This window comes from Dipodomys merriami, unplaced genomic scaffold (genome assembly GCF_024711535.1).
Source record: "Dipodomys merriami isolate MVZ:Mamm:240054 unplaced genomic scaffold, mDipMer1.0.p SCAF_1093, whole genome shotgun sequence".
Classification (NCBI taxonomy): domain Eukaryota; kingdom Metazoa; phylum Chordata; class Mammalia; order Rodentia; family Heteromyidae; genus Dipodomys; species Dipodomys merriami.
In genome coordinates this window covers 231,418-253,555 of record NW_027202375.1, presented here as the reverse complement: position 1 = coordinate 253,555, position 22,138 = coordinate 231,418, and the positions used below count along the sequence as shown (strand labels likewise).

At 50.3% G+C, this 22,138-nt stretch overlaps 1 protein-coding gene and 1 long non-coding RNA gene across 3 annotated transcripts in view; one reads left to right on the top strand and one right to left on the bottom strand.

The window, feature by feature from the left end:
* LOC138815449 (uncharacterized) overlaps positions 1 to 12,120 on the top strand; it is an 18,041-nt gene extending 5,921 nt beyond the window's left edge. The window contains exons 3-4 of the long non-coding RNA XR_011368320.1: positions 8,183 to 8,300; positions 11,759 to 12,120. This is a non-coding gene — a long non-coding RNA (uncharacterized lncRNA). The remainder of the gene's footprint in view (positions 1 to 8,182; positions 8,301 to 11,758) is intronic.
* On the bottom strand, positions 12,074 to 22,138 carry LOC138815438 (uncharacterized). 2 transcript variants are annotated; one of them, XM_070004856.1, is made up of 14 exons: positions 19,887 to 22,134; positions 19,446 to 19,642; positions 18,808 to 18,864; positions 17,920 to 18,101; positions 16,249 to 17,666; positions 15,926 to 16,144; positions 15,557 to 15,660; positions 15,069 to 15,129; positions 14,369 to 14,437; positions 13,857 to 13,940; positions 13,365 to 13,397; positions 12,953 to 13,074; positions 12,665 to 12,760; positions 12,074 to 12,362 (listed from the first exon to the last, which is right to left on the bottom strand). In XM_070004856.1, the coding sequence occupies exons 1-14, from the start codon at positions 20,007 to 20,009 to the stop codon at positions 12,137 to 12,139; spliced, it is 2,991 nt and encodes a 996-aa protein (XP_069860957.1). In that variant the 5' UTR covers positions 20,010 to 22,134; the 3' UTR covers positions 12,074 to 12,136. The 2 variants fall into 2 exon arrangements, with proteins under 2 accessions (XP_069860957.1, XP_069860967.1); XM_070004866.1 differs by lacking the exon at positions 12,953 to 13,074 and having other exon boundaries at positions 12,231 to 12,362; positions 19,887 to 22,138.

Below are 22,138 nucleotides of genomic sequence, written 5' to 3'. Positions count from 1 at the left end.
TTCTGCTTCTCATTGTGAACATGAGACCCAGCTATTCAGTCTCATGGCCTTGGTCCTAAGGCATAGATTGGAGCCATGCATTATCCTTCCCAACCCAGTCTCTTATCCATCTCCTCACATCCTCCTTCCACCTTCCTTGTGCCTGATAAACATTACATGAGGTTGGACACAAGACTCATGCACGTATTCCCAGCTAGTGGGGAGGCAGCAATTGGGAGGATCACAGTTCAGGGCCAGGGCAAGTAAAACTGTTAGCATGACCGCATCTCAAACAGTAAGCTAGATGTGGTGGCATGCACCTGTGCGTGTACCTCCATGGTTGATTGCAGGTTCAAAGGACCGTGGTTGGACTTGAAATAGGACAAGCCAGCAGGGGCTATGATAGATTTGCCTGAGAGAAGAGTAGGGAGTAAATTACCGGTGTGGTGTGTCACCAACAATGATAAAAACTGACATCATGCAGGGCACTGGTGGCTCATGCCTGTAATCCTAGCTCCTCAGGAGGCTGAGATCTGAGGACTGCAGTTCAAAGTCCATTTGTGGAGGAAAGTCCAAGAGACTCTTATCTAAAATGAACCACAAAAAAGCCACAAGTGGTAGCCTTGAACACAAAGTTTAGGGGCAGTGCCCATGCCCTGGGTTCAAGCCCCAGGATCAACACACACACACACATTATGACACAACTAACCTCACATTGAAGTAGACAAGAATTAAATTATTAGGCAAAAATACTTTACCTTAAATGACAAATATCTGTTAGTAGATTAAAATAAGAATAGAAAATTCGTCTGCTATAGACAGTGGATCACAGGTCATCTGTACCAGATGCAATATCAATACACAACTTTATTGATCTCAAATAAATTTTCCGTTTATAAAGAAAACTCTACAAAAAGATTGTAAATTTTGGTACATATTTGTTGCTTATAATCCAATAAAACTAGAAAGAACAATAAATAGCTGAACCAAAATATCCACTTGAAAAGAGCATACTTATTTCTAAATCATCCTTGAAGAAAAATTGAGAAAGGAAAGGAAAACTACCTGAAATCTCCTCACAGGAGAAAAGGAAAATTCTCGTTAAAACATTCTATCTTCAGCTTTGTTTCCCCTCTCATCACATCCAGCACTGAAGCTGTTAGGTCATTCATTTGGGCAGTGATTCCAGCCCAGGTCCCCGCCAGCGGAGTCTGGGTCCCCGGCCCTGCGCCCCGGCCCGGGACGCCGCACCCCCACTCCCGCACTCCGCGCCCAGACTTCGCCCCAGTCCGGAGCTCGGCGGGCGCGTCCCGGTCATCGTCCCCCTAGTCCAGGGAGGCGGCGGGGAGGGAGGAGGTCCCGGCGGCCCCGGCCCCCTCCCGGTCGGTCCCCCAGCACCTGTCCGGGCTTGGAACCATCCTGGTCCGCCCTGGAGCCCCGTCGCCTCCCTCCCTACGGCCCCTCCCCGCCGGCCACAGGGGGCCCTCCCCTCCCGGCCCGGAGCTCCTCCCCGCCGACCCGCGGTCCCAGCCCCCTCCCCGGGCCCCGGGCGCCCTCTCCCCCCTCCGCCCGCCCGAGGTGAGTGACCCCGCGGCGCGGGCCAGGAAACTACAGACTAGCCGGGCTCTCGGGACAGCGGCGGCGGCTGGTTCCCGCACCCGGAGCCCCCGCGACCCTCCGGAGCGGTGCGTGGAGGCCCCGCGGCTCTGCCACGCGGGTGGCGGAGCGCCGCACCCCGCCGGTCCCCCGCCGCTCGGCTGAGCGCGCAGACACGCACCCTCGGGGTCAGGTGGCCGCTCTGCTCTCGCGTCCGCACCCCCTGCCAGCTGGCCCAGGCTCGGTCTGCACCGCGAAGGGCACCGCGGGCTAGGCCGCGAACTCCCGCCAACCGCCAGCCCACCGCGCCCGGGGAGGTTTGCTCCCAGGAGACCAGAGTTTGCAGGGATAGCGGCTGTCCAGGATTGCCCCCTGCCCACAGGGCCGCGACTGCTGCATTCGGGTGTGTGCGGGCGCACCTGTGTGTGTGCATGTGTGCGCGCCGGTATTGGGACTTGAACTCGGGGCCTCGTGCTCTTGCTGGGCTTTTTGACCAGGCTGGTGCTCTACCACTTGAGCCACAGCTCCACTTCCAGTTTTTTGGTGCTTAATTGGAGAGAAGAGTTTCATGGACTATTCTGCCTGGTCTGGCTTCAAACCCCAGTTCTTACTAGAAGGAATATCCAAAACTCACTCTTCGCAGGCTTTCTCTGGTTATGCTCAGGGCCAGCCATTGTCTGTTCACCTTTCCGTTTGTGTAACTTGTGCTCCTACATTTTGGGCTAAATAAAGTCGCTCACTTCTCAGCGGATCCACCATTCTTTCTTTCCATTCTTTGGAGGCTAATTTGACCTTCAGGGTCTCCCTCCATGTCTGCAGACATCCAGCGCAGGTTCATTAGGCTCAGATATTGGTTCAGGTATTCACAGCACTGCTGGCCATTATTAATAGGTTAGCTAGAAAAGATAGATTAAGTGGCTCATGCCTGTAAAACTGGTCACTCCGGAGGCTGAGATCTTAGGATAGCGGTTTGAAGCTAGCCCACGCATCCAAGCCTGTAAGATTCATCTCCAATCAACTCCCTCCTGAAAAGCAGAAGTGGCTGTACTAAGCCTTAAGACCAGAAGAAAGGAAAAGAGAGATCCGTATTTCTTTATCTGGTGCACACCCGTGTGTATGTGTAGGTGTGCATGCACACACATACAGAGGCCTGAATTCAGGACCTAGGCTTTTTTTACTCATGGTTAGTGCTCTACCACTTGAGGCACAGATCAACTTCTGACTTCTTGATGATGAACTGGAGATAAGAGTCTCACAGACTTTCCTGCCCAGGCTGGCTTTGAACTATGTTCCTCAGATCTCAGGCTCCTGGATAGCAAGGATGACAGGTGTGAGCCTCTGACACTTGACTATCTTGGCTTTTTTGTCTAAGTGTGTTTTGATTACATCTACTGAGCTTTATAACTTAAAATGCAAACCAAATAGAAAACAGAAAGTGAAACTTCCAAGTTTTTCTAGGCTCTAAAAAGAAACACTAAATATTTACTCTTCCTCCTTCCTATCCTCCACCCTCTCTTCCTCTCTTTCACAGATTTACTTCAGTCACAGCTCCACTTCTGGCTTTTGGGTGGCTAATTGGAGAAAAGAGTTTTCTGTCTAGGCTGGCTCTAACCAAGTTTCTCATATCTCAGCCTCCTGAGTAGCTAAGTTTATGGGGTGCTAGCCATTAGTGCCCAGCTCTTTACTGGGATTTGAGCTTGCACTGTAGGAATAAAGCAGTGTACCATGGTGAGCTAGTCTGCAGCTCATTGTTCAATAATTAGCATGGCTAATGAGTTTGGTGAATTTCCATTGGTCGTGGATGTGTCAAAGATGTTTTTCTTCTTGTGTGCAAGCATCCTGCCTTGAGGTTTTCAGAAGAGCAATGCTTGAACCCGGGAACAGCCAAATTACTCATAGTTGTAATACCCTGACCTCCTGGTATGGCCTGGGTGTGGTAGAAGAAACACAGACCAGCTCTAACAGACAATAGTTTTGTATACAGATGTTGAAAAAAATGATCGACGTGGCTACATGCACTACTGAGTAGGATCTGCCTCACAGGTCAGTGTAGCAAAGGGTCAGAATGAGATGAAGATGGACATTTCAAGGCTTTCTCTCACTTTAACCATCCATCAGATAGCCATAGCTTCTAGTAAACACTCAGTATTTTCAGCTAAAGTGGCCCTCAGAAGTTTTCTGAAGAAAGCCAGGCAACTGTGATCACAATCTACACATCAGGGTTGTTGTCTTCACTAAGCCAGTAGGACGCTAATAATGTTGCTCAGGTGTGTGACTTCCAAAGGTGATAACTTGGAACAGATAAACCAAGAGAAGATGCTATTGTTCTGGTGGGACACATGATTTGACATCTGGGTAGATTCTAGGGAGGTACCAAGGGCTCCTTGTGGAATGAGATCTTTCCATGGTGACAGTTCGTGGTTTATCGTTTGTATAGTCATGTCAAACCTCACTAGTTTTAGCTTCATTTTGTCATAAGGGGTTTCAAGCTTGGGGTTTTTGACAAAGTAATTAAGAATCTTCTTTATTTACCTATTTCTTCATTTCTTCATTCATTCATTCATTTATTTTTGGTCAGTCTTGAGGCTTGAATTCAGCCTTGGTGCTGCCCTGAATTTGTTTTTCTCAAAGCCAGCCTTCTACCACTTTGAGCCACAGCTCCACTTCCAATTTTCTGGTAGATAATTAGACATAGAGACTCATGGACTTTCTAGTCTGGGTTGGCTTAAACTGTGATCCTCAGACCTTAGCCTACTGACTTGTGAGGATTGCAGGTATGAGCCACCAGCACGTGGCTAAAAGTATAATTTTAATGGATATTTATTAGCACCTAGAGTTTATGTGCATTTTGTCTCCTTGTACTAGACCTTAGCTCTGTCATTCCCCACCATAGCTTCTCCAGTCTGGTTTCTAGTCAGGAATCATGAAGGGACCATTACTCCTTCACAGAACATGCTAGGTTCACACTGATACATTGATTTGTGTGTGTGTGCGTGCACACCAGTGCATGCCCCATGCACACACACACAGATGTGAGCACACACACACACACACACACACACACACACACACACGGCAATACTGAATTTAAAGGCCTGGTGTGGGGAAATCTGTGGGGAACGCAGGCAGCAAAGATGGCCCTGAGAGGAAGTTGAGTGGGCAGAGCCGGATTTGTTTAGGCTCAGTGTGTAAACAACTCATGGAAACTTAGGTGCATGATAAGGTATGGCCTTTCAGTGATTGGTTGGTTCATTTCCTCCCTTCCCACGCAGTCTTTTGCTTTAAAAAGGGGATGCTCCCTGTTAATAAACGAGTTCCTGCTTGGTTTGACTTCCCGCGGCATCTGATTGTCTCTGGGGCTAAGGGAGGCTGGGGAACGGGCAGGCGAGCAGCTGCACTTCGCACTTACCTTTCCTTGGACCCCATCTGTCCAAGGACGGACGAAGACCCAACAGCCAGGGTGCTTTTTCTCCTCAAGTTAGCTCTCTACCACTTGGGCCATAGCTCCACTTTCAACTTTTTGCTGGTTACTTGGAGATAAGAATCTTTCTGATTTGTCTGCCTTTGAACTGATTTGTCTGCCTCAGATCTCAGTAGCTAAGATGATAGGCATGAGATACCAGCACCCAGAAAAATCAAGATTTTAAGGGGAGAGGTTTGCAAATATTTGAGTCTCCTGGGCAGCATATTCTCAGCTTGCAACAGGCAGGTGGGAGGGCTCTTGTCACTACCTCGCTCTCACTGTGCATAAGAGGGTTCCTGTACTAGTGCCCATATTCCACCTGGACTATTAGCTCACGTTTCACCAGGTAGCCTCTGGGGACAGGTGAGTTCACAGGGTGTGTTAATTGGTTCATCATTGTCATTCCATGAGGCTCCAGTTGGCACAGGAGGTGACATCTTTCTTCTCTCTCCTCTGGTCTTTTTTTTTTTGTCGGTCGTGGGGCTTGAACTCTGGGCCTGGGCGCTGTCCCTCAGCTCTTCAGCTCAAGGCGAGCGCTCTACCACTTGAGCTACAGCGCCACTTCTGGTTTTCTGGTGGTTTATTGGAGATAGGAGTCTCACGGTCTCTCCTGCCCAGGCTGGCTTTGAACCGCGATCCTCAGATCTCAGCCTCCTGAGTAGCTAGGATTACAGGCGTGAGCCACCAGCGCCCAGCTCTCCTCTGGTGTTTATATTGATTCAAGGCCCCTGTGGATAACCTCAGACCATCACCCCTACCTCCTCCAGTGTACATGGTCACCCTTAGCCCTTTCTCAACCGAGCTTTCAACTGCCATTGCCCATGAAGTTGTTAAATAGTCCTGGCTAAGCAGAGGGCTGAGATGAAGGGAGGAAGGTCAGGAGGTGGAAGCCTCAAAGTCCAATGAATACCAGGGGAAGGAGGAAGTAGACTCAGGAAGGTGCCAGCAGAGGTGAGGCCAGGACCAGGAAATTGGCTTCTCTGACCACCTGTCTGTCTTAAGGATCCCTGGGGACTGTGACTCTCCAGGATCTCCCAATCCCTTCTTCTCTCAGTGAATAGAAATAGACAGAGATGGCTCAACACCAGCACAAGTCAGACTGGGGAAAACATATACCGGGGGAGCGTCTGGCCAAAGCTGGAGCTGTGTCACTCCCCTGTTAGGACGTGTGTAATGGTCCATGAGAATGCTGGTTTTGCCTGGTGCAGATTGGTAGGAAAGTATCTGATCCTGGGACATAGGTAATATGCAAAATGGGTCACAGCTTAGAGTTAGGGAGGAGACCAGCCTGGCCCTCACCTCTTAAAGTGCCAGTAAATTTTGGTCTGGTGCCAGCTGCATGGGAGGTGGAGAGAGGGTAGGGCAGGAGTGGTTGGAAGTCAAGGCACTGGTCTGTGATCTATTGATAAGGACACCTGGGCCACTCACCAGATTATATACCCTGTGTGATGACCATAGGAGAGGCAGAACACAGAGAAGGCCAGTCCATCTGACCATTGTGGACAGTGCTGCTCCTGATGGTTCCCAGGATCCAGAATAACATAAAAGTTGGGAGCATCTGGTCAGTGGGTACTGCAGAAAGCCTGAAGGCATTGCCAGAGGTGTACAACCCAGGATCCTTCCTTGAGGCCAGCACAGGGCCTCTAACCCCATTGCCCACAGTACCACCCAACACTAGGAAAACCTCTTCTTTTGCTCATCTGACTGATCATAAATACTCTTTGTCTGCACTGTGCTTGGCTTTTGTTTCCTGGTGTTACAGGACGAAGGACTGTACTTCTAGAAGTCATTCCCAGGCTGGGCATGTAGCCTGGTGGTAGAGCACTTCCCTAGCAGGAGTGAGGTCCAGAGTTCAACCCTCAGCACTGCAAAAACAACAACAAACTCTCCTTTTCAAAGCTCCCCTGGCAGGGTCTTAATGGCTGGCATTTTCAAAGAAGTGTTTTACAAATGCCGGGGGAATCAAAGTTAGATGAAGATAAGCAAGCAGTGGTTGCTGGGGAAATTTTCCTCTAGATCCAACCACTATCATTTCTCTGGTTTTCAGAATTTACTGAAAATAGCCAGCATATTATGATTAATAACTATGAAAAATCCAGCTAATCAAAAAGGACTTTTTGGTGTCAAGATCGTGGTGAGATACAAAGGGTGAAGTGGGTTGTGGGACTATTAACTGAGATCCAGGAAAAAGGCTACAGCCTACAGACTTGGAATGAGTAGTCTTGTCTTTTCTCTTCCCTTTTCTTCTTTTTTTTAAAGTAAGTTTTTATTGTGAAAATACTGTACAGAGGGGTTACAGTCACATGAGCAAGGTAGTAAGTACATTTCTTTTCAAGGATTGTTGCCTCTCCTTTGTTTTTTTCCATCTCTTCCTTCCCACCTCCACAACTACACTCCCCTCTACCCCCCACCCCTGCCTAAATTGTAAAGTTTGTTTTTCAACAGTGTCTTCTACATATCATTGTTGCAATGGGTCAACCTGTATCCCTATTAAAACTTTTTGTTTTTTCCCTTCCCCTCCTCAAATTATACCAATATCAAATACAGTGAAAATAGGCAGAGGAACATACAAAACAACAACAAAAAATCACATGGTGCCTTATGAATATGTTAGAAACAATAGCAAGAAAAAACGACTTGTGTCCCTATCTTGGAGTTCATTTCGCTTAACATCATCTTATCTGGTCATATGTACATAGCTTTTTGACCTTTTCTGATTGTTCCAGACATATACTCATTATTGCAAATAAGAGAAACCATAGGACCTTTGTTTCTTTGCGCCTGGCTTACTTCAATTAATATAATTTTTTCCAAGTCTTTCCATTTTCTAACAAATGGGGCAATGTCATTCTTTCTGATGGAAGTATAGAATTCAATTTTGTGTATATACCACATTTTCTTCATTCATTCATCTACTGAGAGGTATCTGGGTTAGTTCCATATCTTAGCTATGGTAAATAATGCTGTAATAAACATAGTTGTGCTGGTAGCTTTAGTGTGGTCTTGTTTGTGATCATTTGGGTAAATGCCTAAAAGTGGGATTGCTGGGTCATAAGGGGGCTCTATGTGCAGTCTTTTGTGGAACCTCCATACTGCTTTCCAACATGGTTGAACAATATCAACTCATTTTCTTGTTTCTAACAGGGACTGCCTCACTCAGCTTTCCAATCCAAACCTAGCAACCATGAAGGAAAATGTTCTCTACCACTTCAGCCTCAGCACCAGCACACACAACTTCCCAGCTAGGTTTGGCGATGTCAAGGTAAAAGCCCAGGCTTTCATTCTAGCAATTTGCTTTACACTAATCTTCTCTGTGATACTGCCAGGTCTGCTCACAGATAGTAGAGAGGTGACAGGTACATGCCATTATGAGTTTATTATATTTTTACAAATGTCAAGTATATGAACTAGCAATACAGGAAATTATTTGAATAAGCTGCATTGACCCCGAATGATCTTTTACAACTTTAGTATATAATGGATACAGATATACAGATAGGAAACTTCCTGAATCAGGCCAAGAGACTTATACTGAAAGTCTGTTTACTGAATACCACTGAAGTTCCTGGTGAGAAGTCTTGGCTCTAAAGACCTGTGCTGGCAGCAGTGTGCTGAGGGCATCCTTGTTCTCTGGTTGTAGTTTGTGTTGCTGGAAGCCCCTCTTAGATGAACTCCTTCATCAGGTATGTGGCCACACAGCTGGGCCTTGACCTGGGTACATGGGATTACATGAATGTGTTCAATTTCCATTTCATATCCTAATTTGATTAATTTGTATGTCAGATGGATGGCTTCATGTGTTCATCGATTCTCCAGTGATGGCTTACTATTTAGCAAGATTACATTAGATGCTATGCTTGAACAGGATGAGATTTCATGTCACTAACTTTCCTTCAGATCAGTCCCATTTAGTTTGGAATCTTCCAATGAAATAGGAGACGGTGCTACTCAAATTTAGTTTGAGCCTGGAGCCAGTGGCTCACACCTGTAACACTAGCATCTCAGGAGGCTGAGTTCTGGGGATCTTGGTTTCCAGCCAGCCTGAGCAGGATGAGGTGAGACTTGCCGCCAGTTAGCCACCAAGGAAGCTGGAACTTGAGCAGCATTTCACGTGGTAGAGCACTAGCCTTGAGCCTAAAAGCTAAGGCCTAAAAGCACATAGGCCCTGAGTTCAAGCCTCAGGACCAGCATACACACACAAAAAAACCCCTGAAACAAACAAAATGTTTCACTAGATGCTTGAGTTTCTGTTACGTTAATCTGGTTCATTGTGCATGCATCTTATAATGATTTACTCATAATGTGAGAACAAGGATACTGTGTGGAGCTGAGCTCCTCAGGGCTTCAGGATGCTATGTGCCAGGATGCATGGCCACAGTGTGAATGAGAAAGAGTTTGCAGTAAGACCCTCAGCCTTTGCAACACTGGCCTCCTGGGCCTGAAAACTGTGCCATCTCCTGCCAAAACACTTCAGCTCATGGCAAGCTGTGTGAGCTGGCACAGGCACAACTTTCTCCTTAGCAAGATGGAATACCAATGTCCACCTCACCAGACTGTAGGGAAGACTTTAGGGAAGGTATAAAGGACTTGGTAGAGATCATGGCCCACAGTAGCTTCTCAACAGATACCTAGATGAAGATACAGCCATGTTGGCATCCTGGCCTGGTTGTGGTCTCCTTAATCAGAAGGCTTTGCTACATGTTTTCCCCTTTTATTTGCCAATATCTCCTGGATCTTTAATTTCTACAGATAAGACTATGAAGGGAATGCTACTTCTTATCTCCCACAGCAAACAATTCAAACCAAAAGCCGGTGGCTTTATATGCTATGTATTTTCACATACTTTTGCAAGAGGAAAAGGGTCTTAAGTCAAATCAAGTCCTCTCATGAGCAAACTAATACGTGGAGTTGAGGAACTCTTTTCTCCTACACCTAGACTCTCAATCAAAAATGAAGTATGACCTGAATATCTGTAACTCAAGGATGGTTCATTGGTAGGTAAGGGTCTAGATGGCACTGTCTTAATAAACATAATTGCAGTGGTGAGTGTAATAGTGTCAGGACAAAGCCATTATTTTCAGAATCAAAGACTGGTCAGAATTTGTCTTTCTTGTGATTTGATTGCTTTCCCCTTTAAACACTAGGAGGTCATTTTATCTCTTGTGGACAATTTGCATACATCGACACTCATAACAAGACAGGACTTAATCACATGAGTTTCTTTCCTACCAGTATCTTTTTGGGAAGAAATGACAGAGGCAGGATGTGTTCCTTGATCAGGCAAGAGGAGGGACTAATGTTGTAAAGTAAAACCACTTGGAAGATCCAGAGAAGCCACCTTTTGAGAGGCCAAATTGGGAGTCTTCATTAAAAAGTTGGCATCTGCAGGCAGACTCCTGTCGCAAAGACTTGCAGTCCTGTGAAGACACTTCACACTGTTAGAAAACTGAGTCGGGAGACCAGAGAAGAAATAAAGAGCAGAAAAACCATACCAACAACCCATATGAACCACAATGGAGGCCATGTTGATCAGAGGAGAGTCAGGATATGGACACAGCACATGAGGCCTGGCTTAAAGGCTTCTGAGCTGTCTGCCCTAAAATAGTGTCACGTCAGGGGACAGGGCACAGGAAAGTTCAGAGCACGGTCCAGTAACACATTATCCAAGTCCCCACCCCTGCCTCTCCCAATTCAGGCATGCCCAGCACCTGGGGGGGGGGGAATGGGAATTCCTCTTCCTTCACCTGGAAGTCAAGATGGCCCCAGTTAAACCCAGTATGCTATCCACTATGTGGCCATGATGGCACTGGTTAGACCCAGCATCCCTACTTCACTAAGATGTCAGAGATTGAGAGAATTGCAGTTTTGACTCCAGCCTGGGGAATCAATTCTGGGGCTCTTGTTTTCACACAGTTTTAAACACAAATGGGGTCAGGTGGAGGTGGACTGACCCGCTGGGCAAACTCAGTGATGCTGAACACTATCTTTAAAAGCTGGAGTTTACTGGATGGACAGACTGGTGCTAACTCAACTTGGGAGTGAGCAGCCCCAAACTCAGGTAGCTCCATGTTTATAAAGGCTAAACATGCATTCTGTTAGAGTAGGTGCAAGCAAGCTGGTGTAGAGAAGTGAACCTTAGCAGTTATTTTGCAAGTGCATAAACCACAAACATTTCTGTAACAATTAAAACCACAAATACCTGGGTAACAATCTCGTGACCTCTATAGGACATGTTCTATGAAGGATTCTAGGTGCACAGCCCCTAAGTTCCTTGCTGGTCATGTTTGTCTGCTTGGCCTGCTGGGCATTTTGTCCACTGAAACTTGGGGATAGTGAAGGAAAAATAAAGGTGAAATGCTCTTGCCATGGCTGCTATCTTCAACTGTCTAATGGAACAAAGATGACAAGTCTTCCAGTAACCTGAATAAGTGCCCAGGAGGGCAACTATAGAAGAATTATTTGATCTCAGTGAAATGATGGGTGAAGAGGATTTATATTACCTAGGGCTCTGGCATTTGACTGATTATGTTCCGTGATGTCAGGTCATTTCCATGTTTCCCTGTGTTTCCCTTCATCAGTGTACTTAGGGATTTAGGCAGGTACTTGCTTTGGAAGAACTGTGATTTTGGTGTGACTGTCTTTAGCTCTTTTTGCAGCTCAGTGTCTCCCTCCCTAGAGCACTGCCCTGGGTCTGGTGGCCTCTCTTTGATTTTCCCCCAGGGTCCTGCAGTTGTGCATCGTGACTCCAGTCCCTCCCAGCAGATTGAGGGTGGATTCCCATATAGATCAAGGCTGTTGCACAGGAGACGTTTCAACACTCAGATTTCAAGGCTTGTGGAATGGTCCGTGAGAACACTTCCAAACCTAGCCCCGAGCGGGACCTGTTCTTCCTCATTCTGCAAAAAATGACCTCCAAGCCTGAAAAGATTTCATCTTCAAGTAGGATATGTGGAAGTCTCTGCCATTAACTAAGGCAAAGAAAGAAAAGCACCCACAAAAACCATGTTATTGCTGAGAAATTATATAAACAGACTATTAGTGTTTCAATTTAATCTTTTACTGGAAATCAGGCAAAATTGTGGCTGATGAAAGGGCAGCCTAGGATAGAGCCCCATGCCCAGCTCTCTTGGTGGGCTGGGGGCTCAGGAACGGCAAGATTCCCTCATATTCTGTCATCTTTGCCATGTTGCAGTGTGAAGAAGGCTTGGGTGAGCAGCTCAAGTGCACGCTGGGTACATGGCTGCCCCTTCCACCGCTGAGCTGTTCATTTGTCTCCCACTGGGAGCTGCCATTGTCACTGAGCTTTCTTGTTGAAGCCTGGCAACTGAATGGAGAGATTGCCTTAATTCCAGGGCTTCCCTGAGCCCACAGGGCTGTCCCACACCCACTGCCCTCTGGGCTTGAGGCAGCCTTCATTAATGTTCATTTGCAAGTAGCCATGTGCCCAATCCTCTGAGGACCACCGTGGGACCCCAATGAAGGAAGTGAGGTGGGCAGAGGTCAGGCCACACCACCCAGACAAAGGCTTGTGTGGCAGTTGGTGGGAGGGCAGCCCCAGCTCATCAGGCTGCCTGTCCCACCACCCAGACCCTGGGGAGTCCCTGGCCCCTGGGCCAATGTACTTACTTTCCTGAGCGCTTCCGCAGGGGAGGGCTCCTCTTGTTGTTCCTGCTCAGGACAAGTACCCGGCGGGGAGGCTCCAGCTCCCTGGATAGCTTGGAGCTAAGACAAGAAGTAGCTGGTTGGACAGCAGGCTCCACCCTGGGGGTTCCCTCCCAGGGGCCCTGGGGACTCAGGAGCTCATATACCCTTCCTTCAACAGGTCTGGTGGGAGGCTGACTCAGGCAACAGGCTCTCATGGACTGGTGCTGGGGATTCCCATGTTTGTTGCCCCCACTGCCTACCCCAGCTCACCTTTCCAATTGATTCAGGTGGTTCATATTATTAAACCAAGATACGAACTTCATGTCAGGAACTACCTCGAGCTCCTTACATGAGCCCTGTAGTTCCTTGACCAGGGCCATCACCTTGAATTCCTGGTTGAGAGAAAGGACACAGTGGTGATGGACCTGGACCAGGGCAAGGTAGGCCAGGCAGCTGACTTCAGGTCTTCACTTGGCTTCACTCTTGTCTCTCCCCAACACACTCGCCTTTCTCTACTGAGATCCAGTGCCCAACCCCAGCAAGCTGTCCTAGATCCCCAGCTCAAGGCCCCATCTCCTGACCTCTGGAGGACAAGTGATGTGACCATCCACATCAGAGGGAAGGAAGGACCTAAGGGACCCGCACAGCTGGCTGCCTGCAGAGGAAGGTGTCATTTTCTCACCTCTCGTCGTCTTTTTATGTTCAGCCAAGAGCCCTGCAGAGCAAAGAATATGTGCTAAGAAAATGCTGTTTCCACTTGGCGCCCTACCAAGTCCTTCCAGCAGAGGGCAGGCTGGGTGCACAGCTGGACTAGGATTGCTCTCAGTCTAGGGCAGGGATGCCAGGGGCCTGAGGACAGGTTGCTCACTGCTCAATTCTCTGTGGACATGGCAGAGACTGAGGCTTCAGGGACAAGGCCATGCTATTCCCACATGCTATGTCAGCTTGAGCACCTGCTGTCACACTGCCACCCTCACTGACCTCCCTCTGAGACATGGCCAAATGCCATCAGCAGCACTGAGGTCTGAGGGGATAGGGCATCATAAGTAGGATTGCTGTGGTGCTTGGCACTCTGGGGCTGGGGAAGACGTGGGCTCTTGCTGGAGGCCAAGGGGCAGGGAGAGGCTCTTTGTCCCCAATCTGCTTTCCCAGGGCTGGGGCCCTGTTCACTCACATCCTTGGAATCTTGGTCTTTGTGCAGTGAGGCCAGGTGACTGAGGATGGTGCCCAGGTAAGGGACTGTGCCCTCGGGATACTCCTGTGGCATTGGGTGCAGAAAGATCAGAAGGGTCCTGTTAAGCTCCTCGCAAGAACCCGACTTACCCCAGTCCCATGGAGCCATCTATCTAGCAGAACTTGGGGCAAGACAGGCTCATTCCTCAATGATCCACCCTCTACCCCATACCAAAGACACAGCCCTGCATGGGGAAATCCATCTGGCCTGGTCCCCTCCAGGGCTGACACTTGACACCCATGCAAGGTCTGTGGCCCTGCCCTTCACCTGCTCCTGTGCTCTTGCATTCCTTACTGTGGTGGCTGCAATGCATTCCTGCAACATGCCATCTGAGCAGAGGCAGGGTGTAATGGGGCAATAAGGGAGTGGGCCAACTGGTCGGTTGTGTTGGGGGAAGCCCCTCAACTCCTCCTTCTAGGAAGCCCCTGGTCTCAGGCTCGCACACTACTCACCAGTTGCTGAGGCTTCCTGAGGCCTCTCTTGAGTTTCTTCCAGAGGGTCCTGTGTTTGGGCTCTTGCCTCTGGCAGCATTGGGCATGGGAGTAAAAAGCTTTCATTCTCTAACCATTCAATCTTCCAGAGTCCCTTCTTTCCATGGGGTGTGACAGCTTTGGCTTGGGCCTTTAGATCTCAGGCTCCTTGTGACCATCAGCACTGTAGCCCTGGGCAGGCTAGAGAGCCTGGCAGGGCCTGTCTCCAGGGTGGATGTGGACATTTGCGTGCCCTAAAAGATGTTTCTGTGGCTGCCTGGTCTGGAGGAACCCGCTGACCCACGTGACTGGCAAGGCTTCCCTCCTGGGATGGGAAGGCCACCCAGAAACCAAGCCAGGGCCTGGCTTGGCGGTGCCAGGCAGGCAGGTTGTAGAGAGGCAGCCTCATCACAGGCCACACTCAGGAGGAAGCTGGACAGGAAAGTGGACATCCCCAATCCTATCACTTCCTCCAACCTCCTCAGGCACCCAGCTTGCCTCCTCTTCCACTGACTCCATTGGGTCCCCAGGGGCCTCCTGTTCCCATACAATCTATCCTAGCCCCAAGCCCATGATGGATGCTTCTAGACAAGCTATGTTGGATACTCTCCTAGAATTCCATCAGAAAGCAAATCCTCGCCCGCCCTCCCTGGACCAAAAGTTATTCTGGGGCTCATACCACCTTGTACACCTGCTCGTGGCAATACATCTTCTTCAGCTCCTGGAACGTCTTCCGACTCTCCCTGGAGGAGGGACAGAGACAAGGTGACAGATGGGAGAGGGCGAGAGAGGGGAGGAGTGTGAATGCATTGCCCATTTTGGGGCAGGACTTCATCCTAATGGGAACAGAGCTGTGCAAGGAGATCCACTGTGATCCTAAGGTCACATGGTTTGGAGCCAAGTCTTGAGGGGAAACCTCCAGTTTCACCCAATTTCCAGTGTGGTTTTGTTTGGAAGAGCACTGCACAGACGGGTGTGGGCATGTTGTGTCCGAAGGAAAAAGTATGGCACAAAAGGAATCCCAACCACACAGGCAAATCCTAAGCAAGGTCATAGGTGTCTGAGTTGGGCAGAGCCGCAGTCCCTGCCATGGGGAATTGCCACTGGGCTCCCAGATGAGGGACGCTAGGCTGAGGAAGCAAGGGTTGCCCAGGAGAAAGGTGCACCCACCTGCCAATCAATCTCCACGTCTTCTTCAGGCCTTGGAGCTGGCTGCTCTGCAGAGCACACATGATGGGAACGAGGGTGCAGCTGTTCCTCAGAAGGTGGCACTCCTAGGAGTGAAGAATGGGTGAGGAGAGCTGTGGAGGAAACTCCTGGGCTCCTGCTTGGCCTGGGGCTGGGCCTTTGTTACTAGGCTGAACTGGGACAGCTTGGGGGAGGGGAATGACAGTGGAAGCAGGGCAGGAATGCACACAGCCCAAGTGAGGGCAGAGTAGGAGGAGGGCTGTAGGTTAGGCAGAGGCTGTGAGGGAGCAGGCAGCCCCCTGGTGGGAGTGGGAAAGGGAAGAAGAGCCCCCGGGCCCCTCCTGCTCTTACCAGAGCCACCTCTATCCAGTGCTGCACCACTTGGGCTCTCTCTGCTGCCTCCATGCTGTGGTCCCCGAGGCACGTGGTGATCACACAACTGGAGACCTGCTCACAGTGCTCCAGTATGGGAAGCAGAGTGGGTGCCAGGCGCTCCAGACACTCCTTTTGGTCAGCATGGACATACACAAAGGTCAAAAGGTGGTAAGGGAGGAGTTTTTTGAACAGTTTCTGAAAAGATGAAATGAATGGTCAGCATGACTCTGCCCTGAGGCAGGTGTGGCAGTAGAGGTGCAAAGGAAAGCCCACACGCCCAGCCCTGCCAAGCTACTTACGATGGCCATGATGGAGAACTGATCTGCCTTCTCTTCGGGCAGCCAATCTAGCACTCGACCTGTCTCCTCATCACTGTCTAATTCCATCATGTCTAATTCCATCCGGGATGGCCCCCTGGAGGAAATCTGCACATCCTCCATCTCCACACACTCCCAGGGAGCTGGGTCTGTTTCCGCAGGCCTGTCTGCCGCACTAGCTGGTGGGCGAGCAGGCTCTTCCTCAGCAGCACAGGGCAGAACACCATCGGCGTCTTCAGCCACTGGCGGCTCAAAATAAGTAACTGGATGAATGTCCCCTCCTAAGCCTGTGTCAGCTTCCAGCTGCACAGATGGGACGGGTGCTACATCCCGGCTGGGCGGCAGAGGCTCCTGTACGGGTGGCTCTGGCTGCTCAGCACCAGACTCAAGGCAGTCAGCCTCTCCAGCAAGGGGGCAAGACTGCACTTGCTTCCCAGATGGACCGAGAGACTCCCCTTGCTCCCCAGATGGACCGAGAGACTCCACTTGCTCCCCAGATGGACCGAGAGACTCCACTTGCTCCCCAGATGGACCGAGAGACTCCACTTGCTCCCCAGATGGACCGAGAGACTCCACTTGCTCCCCAGATGGACCGAGAGACTCCACTTGCTCCCCAGATGGACCGAGAGACTCCACTTGCTCCCCAGATGGACCGAGAGACTCCACTTGCTCCCCAGATGGACCCAGAGACTCCACTTGCTCCCCAGATGGACCAAGAGACTCCACTTGCTCCCCAGATGAACCCAGAGACTCCACTTGCTCCCCAGATGGACCCAGAGCCTCCACTTGCTCCCCAGATGGACTGAGAACAGACTCCAGGCTTTCATCTCCTGGAGCGTCTAGCTCTGGCCCTGAGCTGCTCACTACAATAGGTTTGGAGGGCTCTGGTTGAACTGCAGATGCGTCTCCTTCTTGGGCGGGTTGCAGAATTGGGTCACACTGGCCTTCAGGCAGCTGGGCTTCTGGAGTGGGCACTGGCATACCCTCATCACTGGCATGTATTGGTGCATCAATGGCTGGCTCTAGAGCCATTGCTACCACTGGGCTAAGTGCCCCTGGCACTGAGGGATCAGCCATTCTTCCTTCATTTGATAGAATAAGACTTGAGTATTGCAGGTCAAGATCCAGACTTGGTGCTGGAGATGGTGCAAGGCTGTGGGCCATTGGCTGACCTGCAGGTGGATTGATCTCTTCGGTCACAGTTGATCGAGGTGAGTCAGAACATCCGTCTGCATGGGGTTCTTGTTGGCGCTCCACTGCAGCTCCTGGAGCTGAGGGGGCCTCTGAGGCTACAGCTAGCTCCAGCTCTGACTGACATGGTAGTACTGCTTCTACGCAGGGTGTTGGAGCCAGTGGTTGGACAGTGATTTTCTCATAAAGCCTGGCAGTTGGTGGAACAGCTGCAAGAAAAGATCCCCTACAGCACTGCCTTCCCCTCAGTCATTCCTACGGCCACGAGACCCCTGCCTGCTGAGAAGCCCTAGTCCCTGGACTCCACCCCAGGAAGCCCTGCCAGGACAGGTTTCATGCCACGGCATCCAGGTTCCCTGGCTGTCCTGTTGATGGCCCCATGGTAGCATGGGAGCTGCCTTCAGGTGGACAAAGCTTGGAATCCCACACCTGTTCTCTCCTTTGCCAGCCCATGCTACTCACCCTCCAGCTCTGGCTCCTTCAGATGCATGTGCTCCAGCTGGCTGAGCAGAAGATGGGCCTGCTGCTCCTCCACAGAGCCATAGTGTGAATAGGTTCCCAGGTGTTGCAGGCAGGACGTGTCTGGTGCTTCAGTCCAACACGCTGGGTATACTCTCATCCACGAGTCCAATATAAAAAAGGCTCTAGATGTAGTGGGAGAAGCAGCAGAGTCAGAGGTTGGGCCTCTCCTCCTCTCAGAACCCCCTCAAGCACAGGTGTGGGAGCTGGGCTCCTGGGCCTACTCCTGCCTATACCCCATGGCAGACCTGGTAACCTGGCTGCACTGCAGACATTGTCTACACAAGGGATGCTACTCCACCTACATCACAGTGAGACCCACCCCACCCACACCACCTCCTAGTGTCCCTGGGCATGCCCCCAAACAGTCATCCCTGGGGTGCTTTGTCCTCATGCATAGTGTCTCGAGAACCCAGAATGTCGTCACTCAGGTAGCATCTAGTGACCTCTATGACCTAGAGCCATGTGTGAATGGTCTTCGCCTGACTCTCAACCAGGGCACATCCTGGCCCTTGTGCACTCACGGAGGCCCCTGGAATCCTAGAGGATTGTCCATGATGACACACTGTAGGCCTCCCCGTTCTGTGTGGTCCTGAGGTTTCCCAGGGCAGGCACGTGGGACTGCCTGGTCATGGTGCCAGAAGCTTCTTCCACCCTCCTCAGGCACAGAACAAGCCAGACTAACTCCCTACATGGACACATTTCTACCTGGATTTGAGTCTTCCTTCAGGAGTGGCTGCCATTTCCTTTGCCCAGGCCTCTCCAAGGCCAGCTCTCCACTGCACCCACTCTGAAGACACATGCCTTCCCTCCTCCCCCAGGCACACTCACTGCTGCAGGTGCTCCTGCGCGCCTTCCTTCTTCTCATTGTCACGGGAATGGCTGTATCTAGGGGACACCATGAGAATGTCAAACATACTGTGTCTGCACATGATGTCTACAGTCCCAGTGGTTTTCCTGAGCACAGGATGGAGCTCAGGATGACAAGGATTTCCCTGTTCTTTCACTGAGTGGTGTCAAGCGTCTGGAAATGCATCCCCACACAAGCTGATGAGCCCACTAGCTTCCTCCCATACACCTGAACGGGCAACGGGGGAGGCAGCGTTTCCCTTGGGCTTCCTAGTGAGGTTCAGGTAGTTCAGGACCCCTAGATGGAACATATACCACCATTGTGAAGTTGGAAAAGAGTTTGCTTGCGGTCTCAGCCATGTGAGGCCTCAATGTAGAGAAGGGGGCCTTCATGAGGGAAGGGGCTTCTCCCAGCTCTGCCCACAGCCCTGCGCTCCCCGGGGTGTAAGGTCATAATGTGGACAGGCCTGTTCAGGGCCCATCGCACCGCTCCAGCCTCAGGCAGTGAGGATGTTGGTCCTAGCATGCCAGTAGCCAGGATCCAAGCAGATCCGCATTAGTGCAGCACATGCCAAGGCCTAGCCCGTGGGCCCGTCCCGAGGATCAGAGCTGGCGCTTACCTTTTATACAGCAGCTTCAATACGTGATGGGCAGTCCTGAAAGTACTATATGTCCCCAGAAATACAGGGATAAACAAGGCAGCTCCGAAGAGCAGGGCAGGCACTAAGTGGTCTACTAGCTTCTTCACTTTGCCTCCCTGCAGGTATCCTGCCTTGCAGGGATTAGGAAGGGTGGGGGCTAACACCCACTGTAATTGCTGTGAAGAAATGAGACACAGTTCAAACATGGAAACAGCAGCAAAACAGCAAATGTCTCTGGGCCATACAACGAAAATAGTCTGGGGCGCGCGCGCACACACACACACACACACACACACACACACACACACGTATACACACCGAACTCAAGAATGTCAAATACACATGGGATCTGAGGCTGCCAGAAGGTAGTAGGTGAGGGGACTCACTCTTCCTCCACACCCTCCCTCCTCCTTGATTCACCTGTGGAGTGCAAGATGCAGTTCTGCTCAGGCGACCGGGACAGGGGATGACCCATCGCCTCCTAATGATCTCAATTTCTCCCAGTGGAGTTGTTCTGCGGAATAGTGGGCAGCAGGAGAACATCCTGCTGCCCCTCAGCTTTCCATACAACTCAGCTGGCTCAGCCGCACAGCATCCCTAAATACTGCCTGGTGCTTTGTGACACCTCTGGAGATGACAGCATCAATAGAGGGCCCCTCTGCTGAGCCTCAGCCTCAGACCAGACCTCTGCAAATGGCCTCTGGGTGCTGGCTGGGCCCTGTGACAGGTCAGGAGCAAAACTAGACACACTCCAACCTCTGTCCTCTGTCCAGTTAATGTCGTGGTAATGAGGACCACTTACTGGGCTCACACCCGATCCCTCCTTCCAGTTTAATTGTCTCCCCATGTACAAGTGCCTGTGCTTGCCTGCCTCCTCCAGTCACCCACTCACTCCTAGGGCTTCCACCCAGCACCTGCTTGAGGATGTCATACACTGAAAGGACTCTGCCCATCCAAGGCTTGGGAACCCTACAGCTGGTGTCCATCATTTTCACTGCACTCTTGTAGACATTCAGCCCCTGCACATTGTGTCTAGACAGAGAATAAACTGCCAACCAGTTGTCCTTGTCTAGGCCACTTATTCCTGCAGTGGGAGCCTCCTGGAGGAGGATACCAAGTTCAAGGCTAGTCTGACCTAGGCAAGAGATTCTGTCTCAAATCCATGCAAGCCAACAATGAACAAAAGAAACAAAAAGGAAATGCAAGATCTGAGCTTCACATGGGGGTGGGAATTTCACAAGTGTAGACACAGACGAGGTCTTCTCTATTTGGAAGCCTACACATGAGACTCCAATGTTCAACACACCTATTGAGAGAGGTATACACATGACCTCACATACATTCATGGACACAACACGGATACACATTCATCCACAAAGACACAGTGGCACACCACTATGTTCATCCATGTATGTCCTCAAATGCATGCATTGGAGCGAGATGGTGAATTCAACTCTGCTGCCTGCCACAATGTTTGTGTGCTAATGAGAGGATGGGTGAAAGGTGGGACGTTGAAAAGAATGGGCTGTTTGTCCAATGTCCAACAGGATTTGAGGCCAATCTCTGGGCTCATTCGTTGAGGGGTGAGGGCATGGAGAGGTAGTGATTTCTGCACCATGTTCACTGAGGAAGAAGTGGAAAGGGCACTCAGGATCAGGCTACTGGAAGGAAATGAGTGCTACTGAGCTCCTAGGGCTCAGATTATTCTGGGGCCATGGAGCATGTGGAGAGTAGTTAGAGAGGGGCTAAAGCTTGGATGTGGAGTTTGTTGGTGTGGAGACATATGGAGATGGGAGGCCTTCACTTTTCAAGCCACAGGGAAGCGGACAGGAAGCGCCTCCACCAAGGGAAATCTTGGCAGGGGAGGGAAACCCTTGGCGTCCTTCTACCTATAGAGTCCTAGGTGCGCCCTTCCCAGTCTGCTACCTCTCCTTGGTGCTATTGTCTACCTAGCTCAAGATGTCACAGTCAGTGCCCAAGGCTCTGAGGATGGTAATTTATACTCATTGGTATTGTTCACGCATGTAGGCCAAGAAGACTGGCTTCAGCCCAACTTAGAGTCACGTGCAGGCTTTTTCACAGGAAATGGAGGCCAGAGTTTCCTGCCAGAGTTTTCTGCTACCCAGCAGAAGCACCTGAGGAAACCCTCCAACACGGTGTCTGCCACCACCACCAGGACCATGCTACTGATCCTGCTGACCATGGCGCCGATCCTGCCCTCTATCCTGATGACTCAATGCCTGGCTCTTCCTGCCTGCTCTGAGGAAGTGACCACTGTGTAAGGGCTGCAGGTAGAATCCCGGCCCATGACAAATGATGTGATGCACTTGTTCTTATTATTTTGTACTACTATAGACTCAATCTTTTTAAATTTCCCAAAGCTAGTATACCAATGACAATACTCCACCTCCCAGGCCGGTGGGGAAGAACTAAGGGAACCAGGAGTATGGCACAATCAATTCAGCTCCACCATGGGAAGTACTTGCCTTGCCCCACCTCCAGGGCCCCATTCCCGAATCTCACTCCCACAGCTGGCAGCAGCATACTCATCCTCTCTCTCTTTTTTTTAGTTGTGAAAATACTGTACAGAGGGGTTACAATTACATGGGCAAGATAATGAGTACATTTCTTATCAAGCATTGTAGCCTCCTCCTTTGTTTCCCCTTCCCATC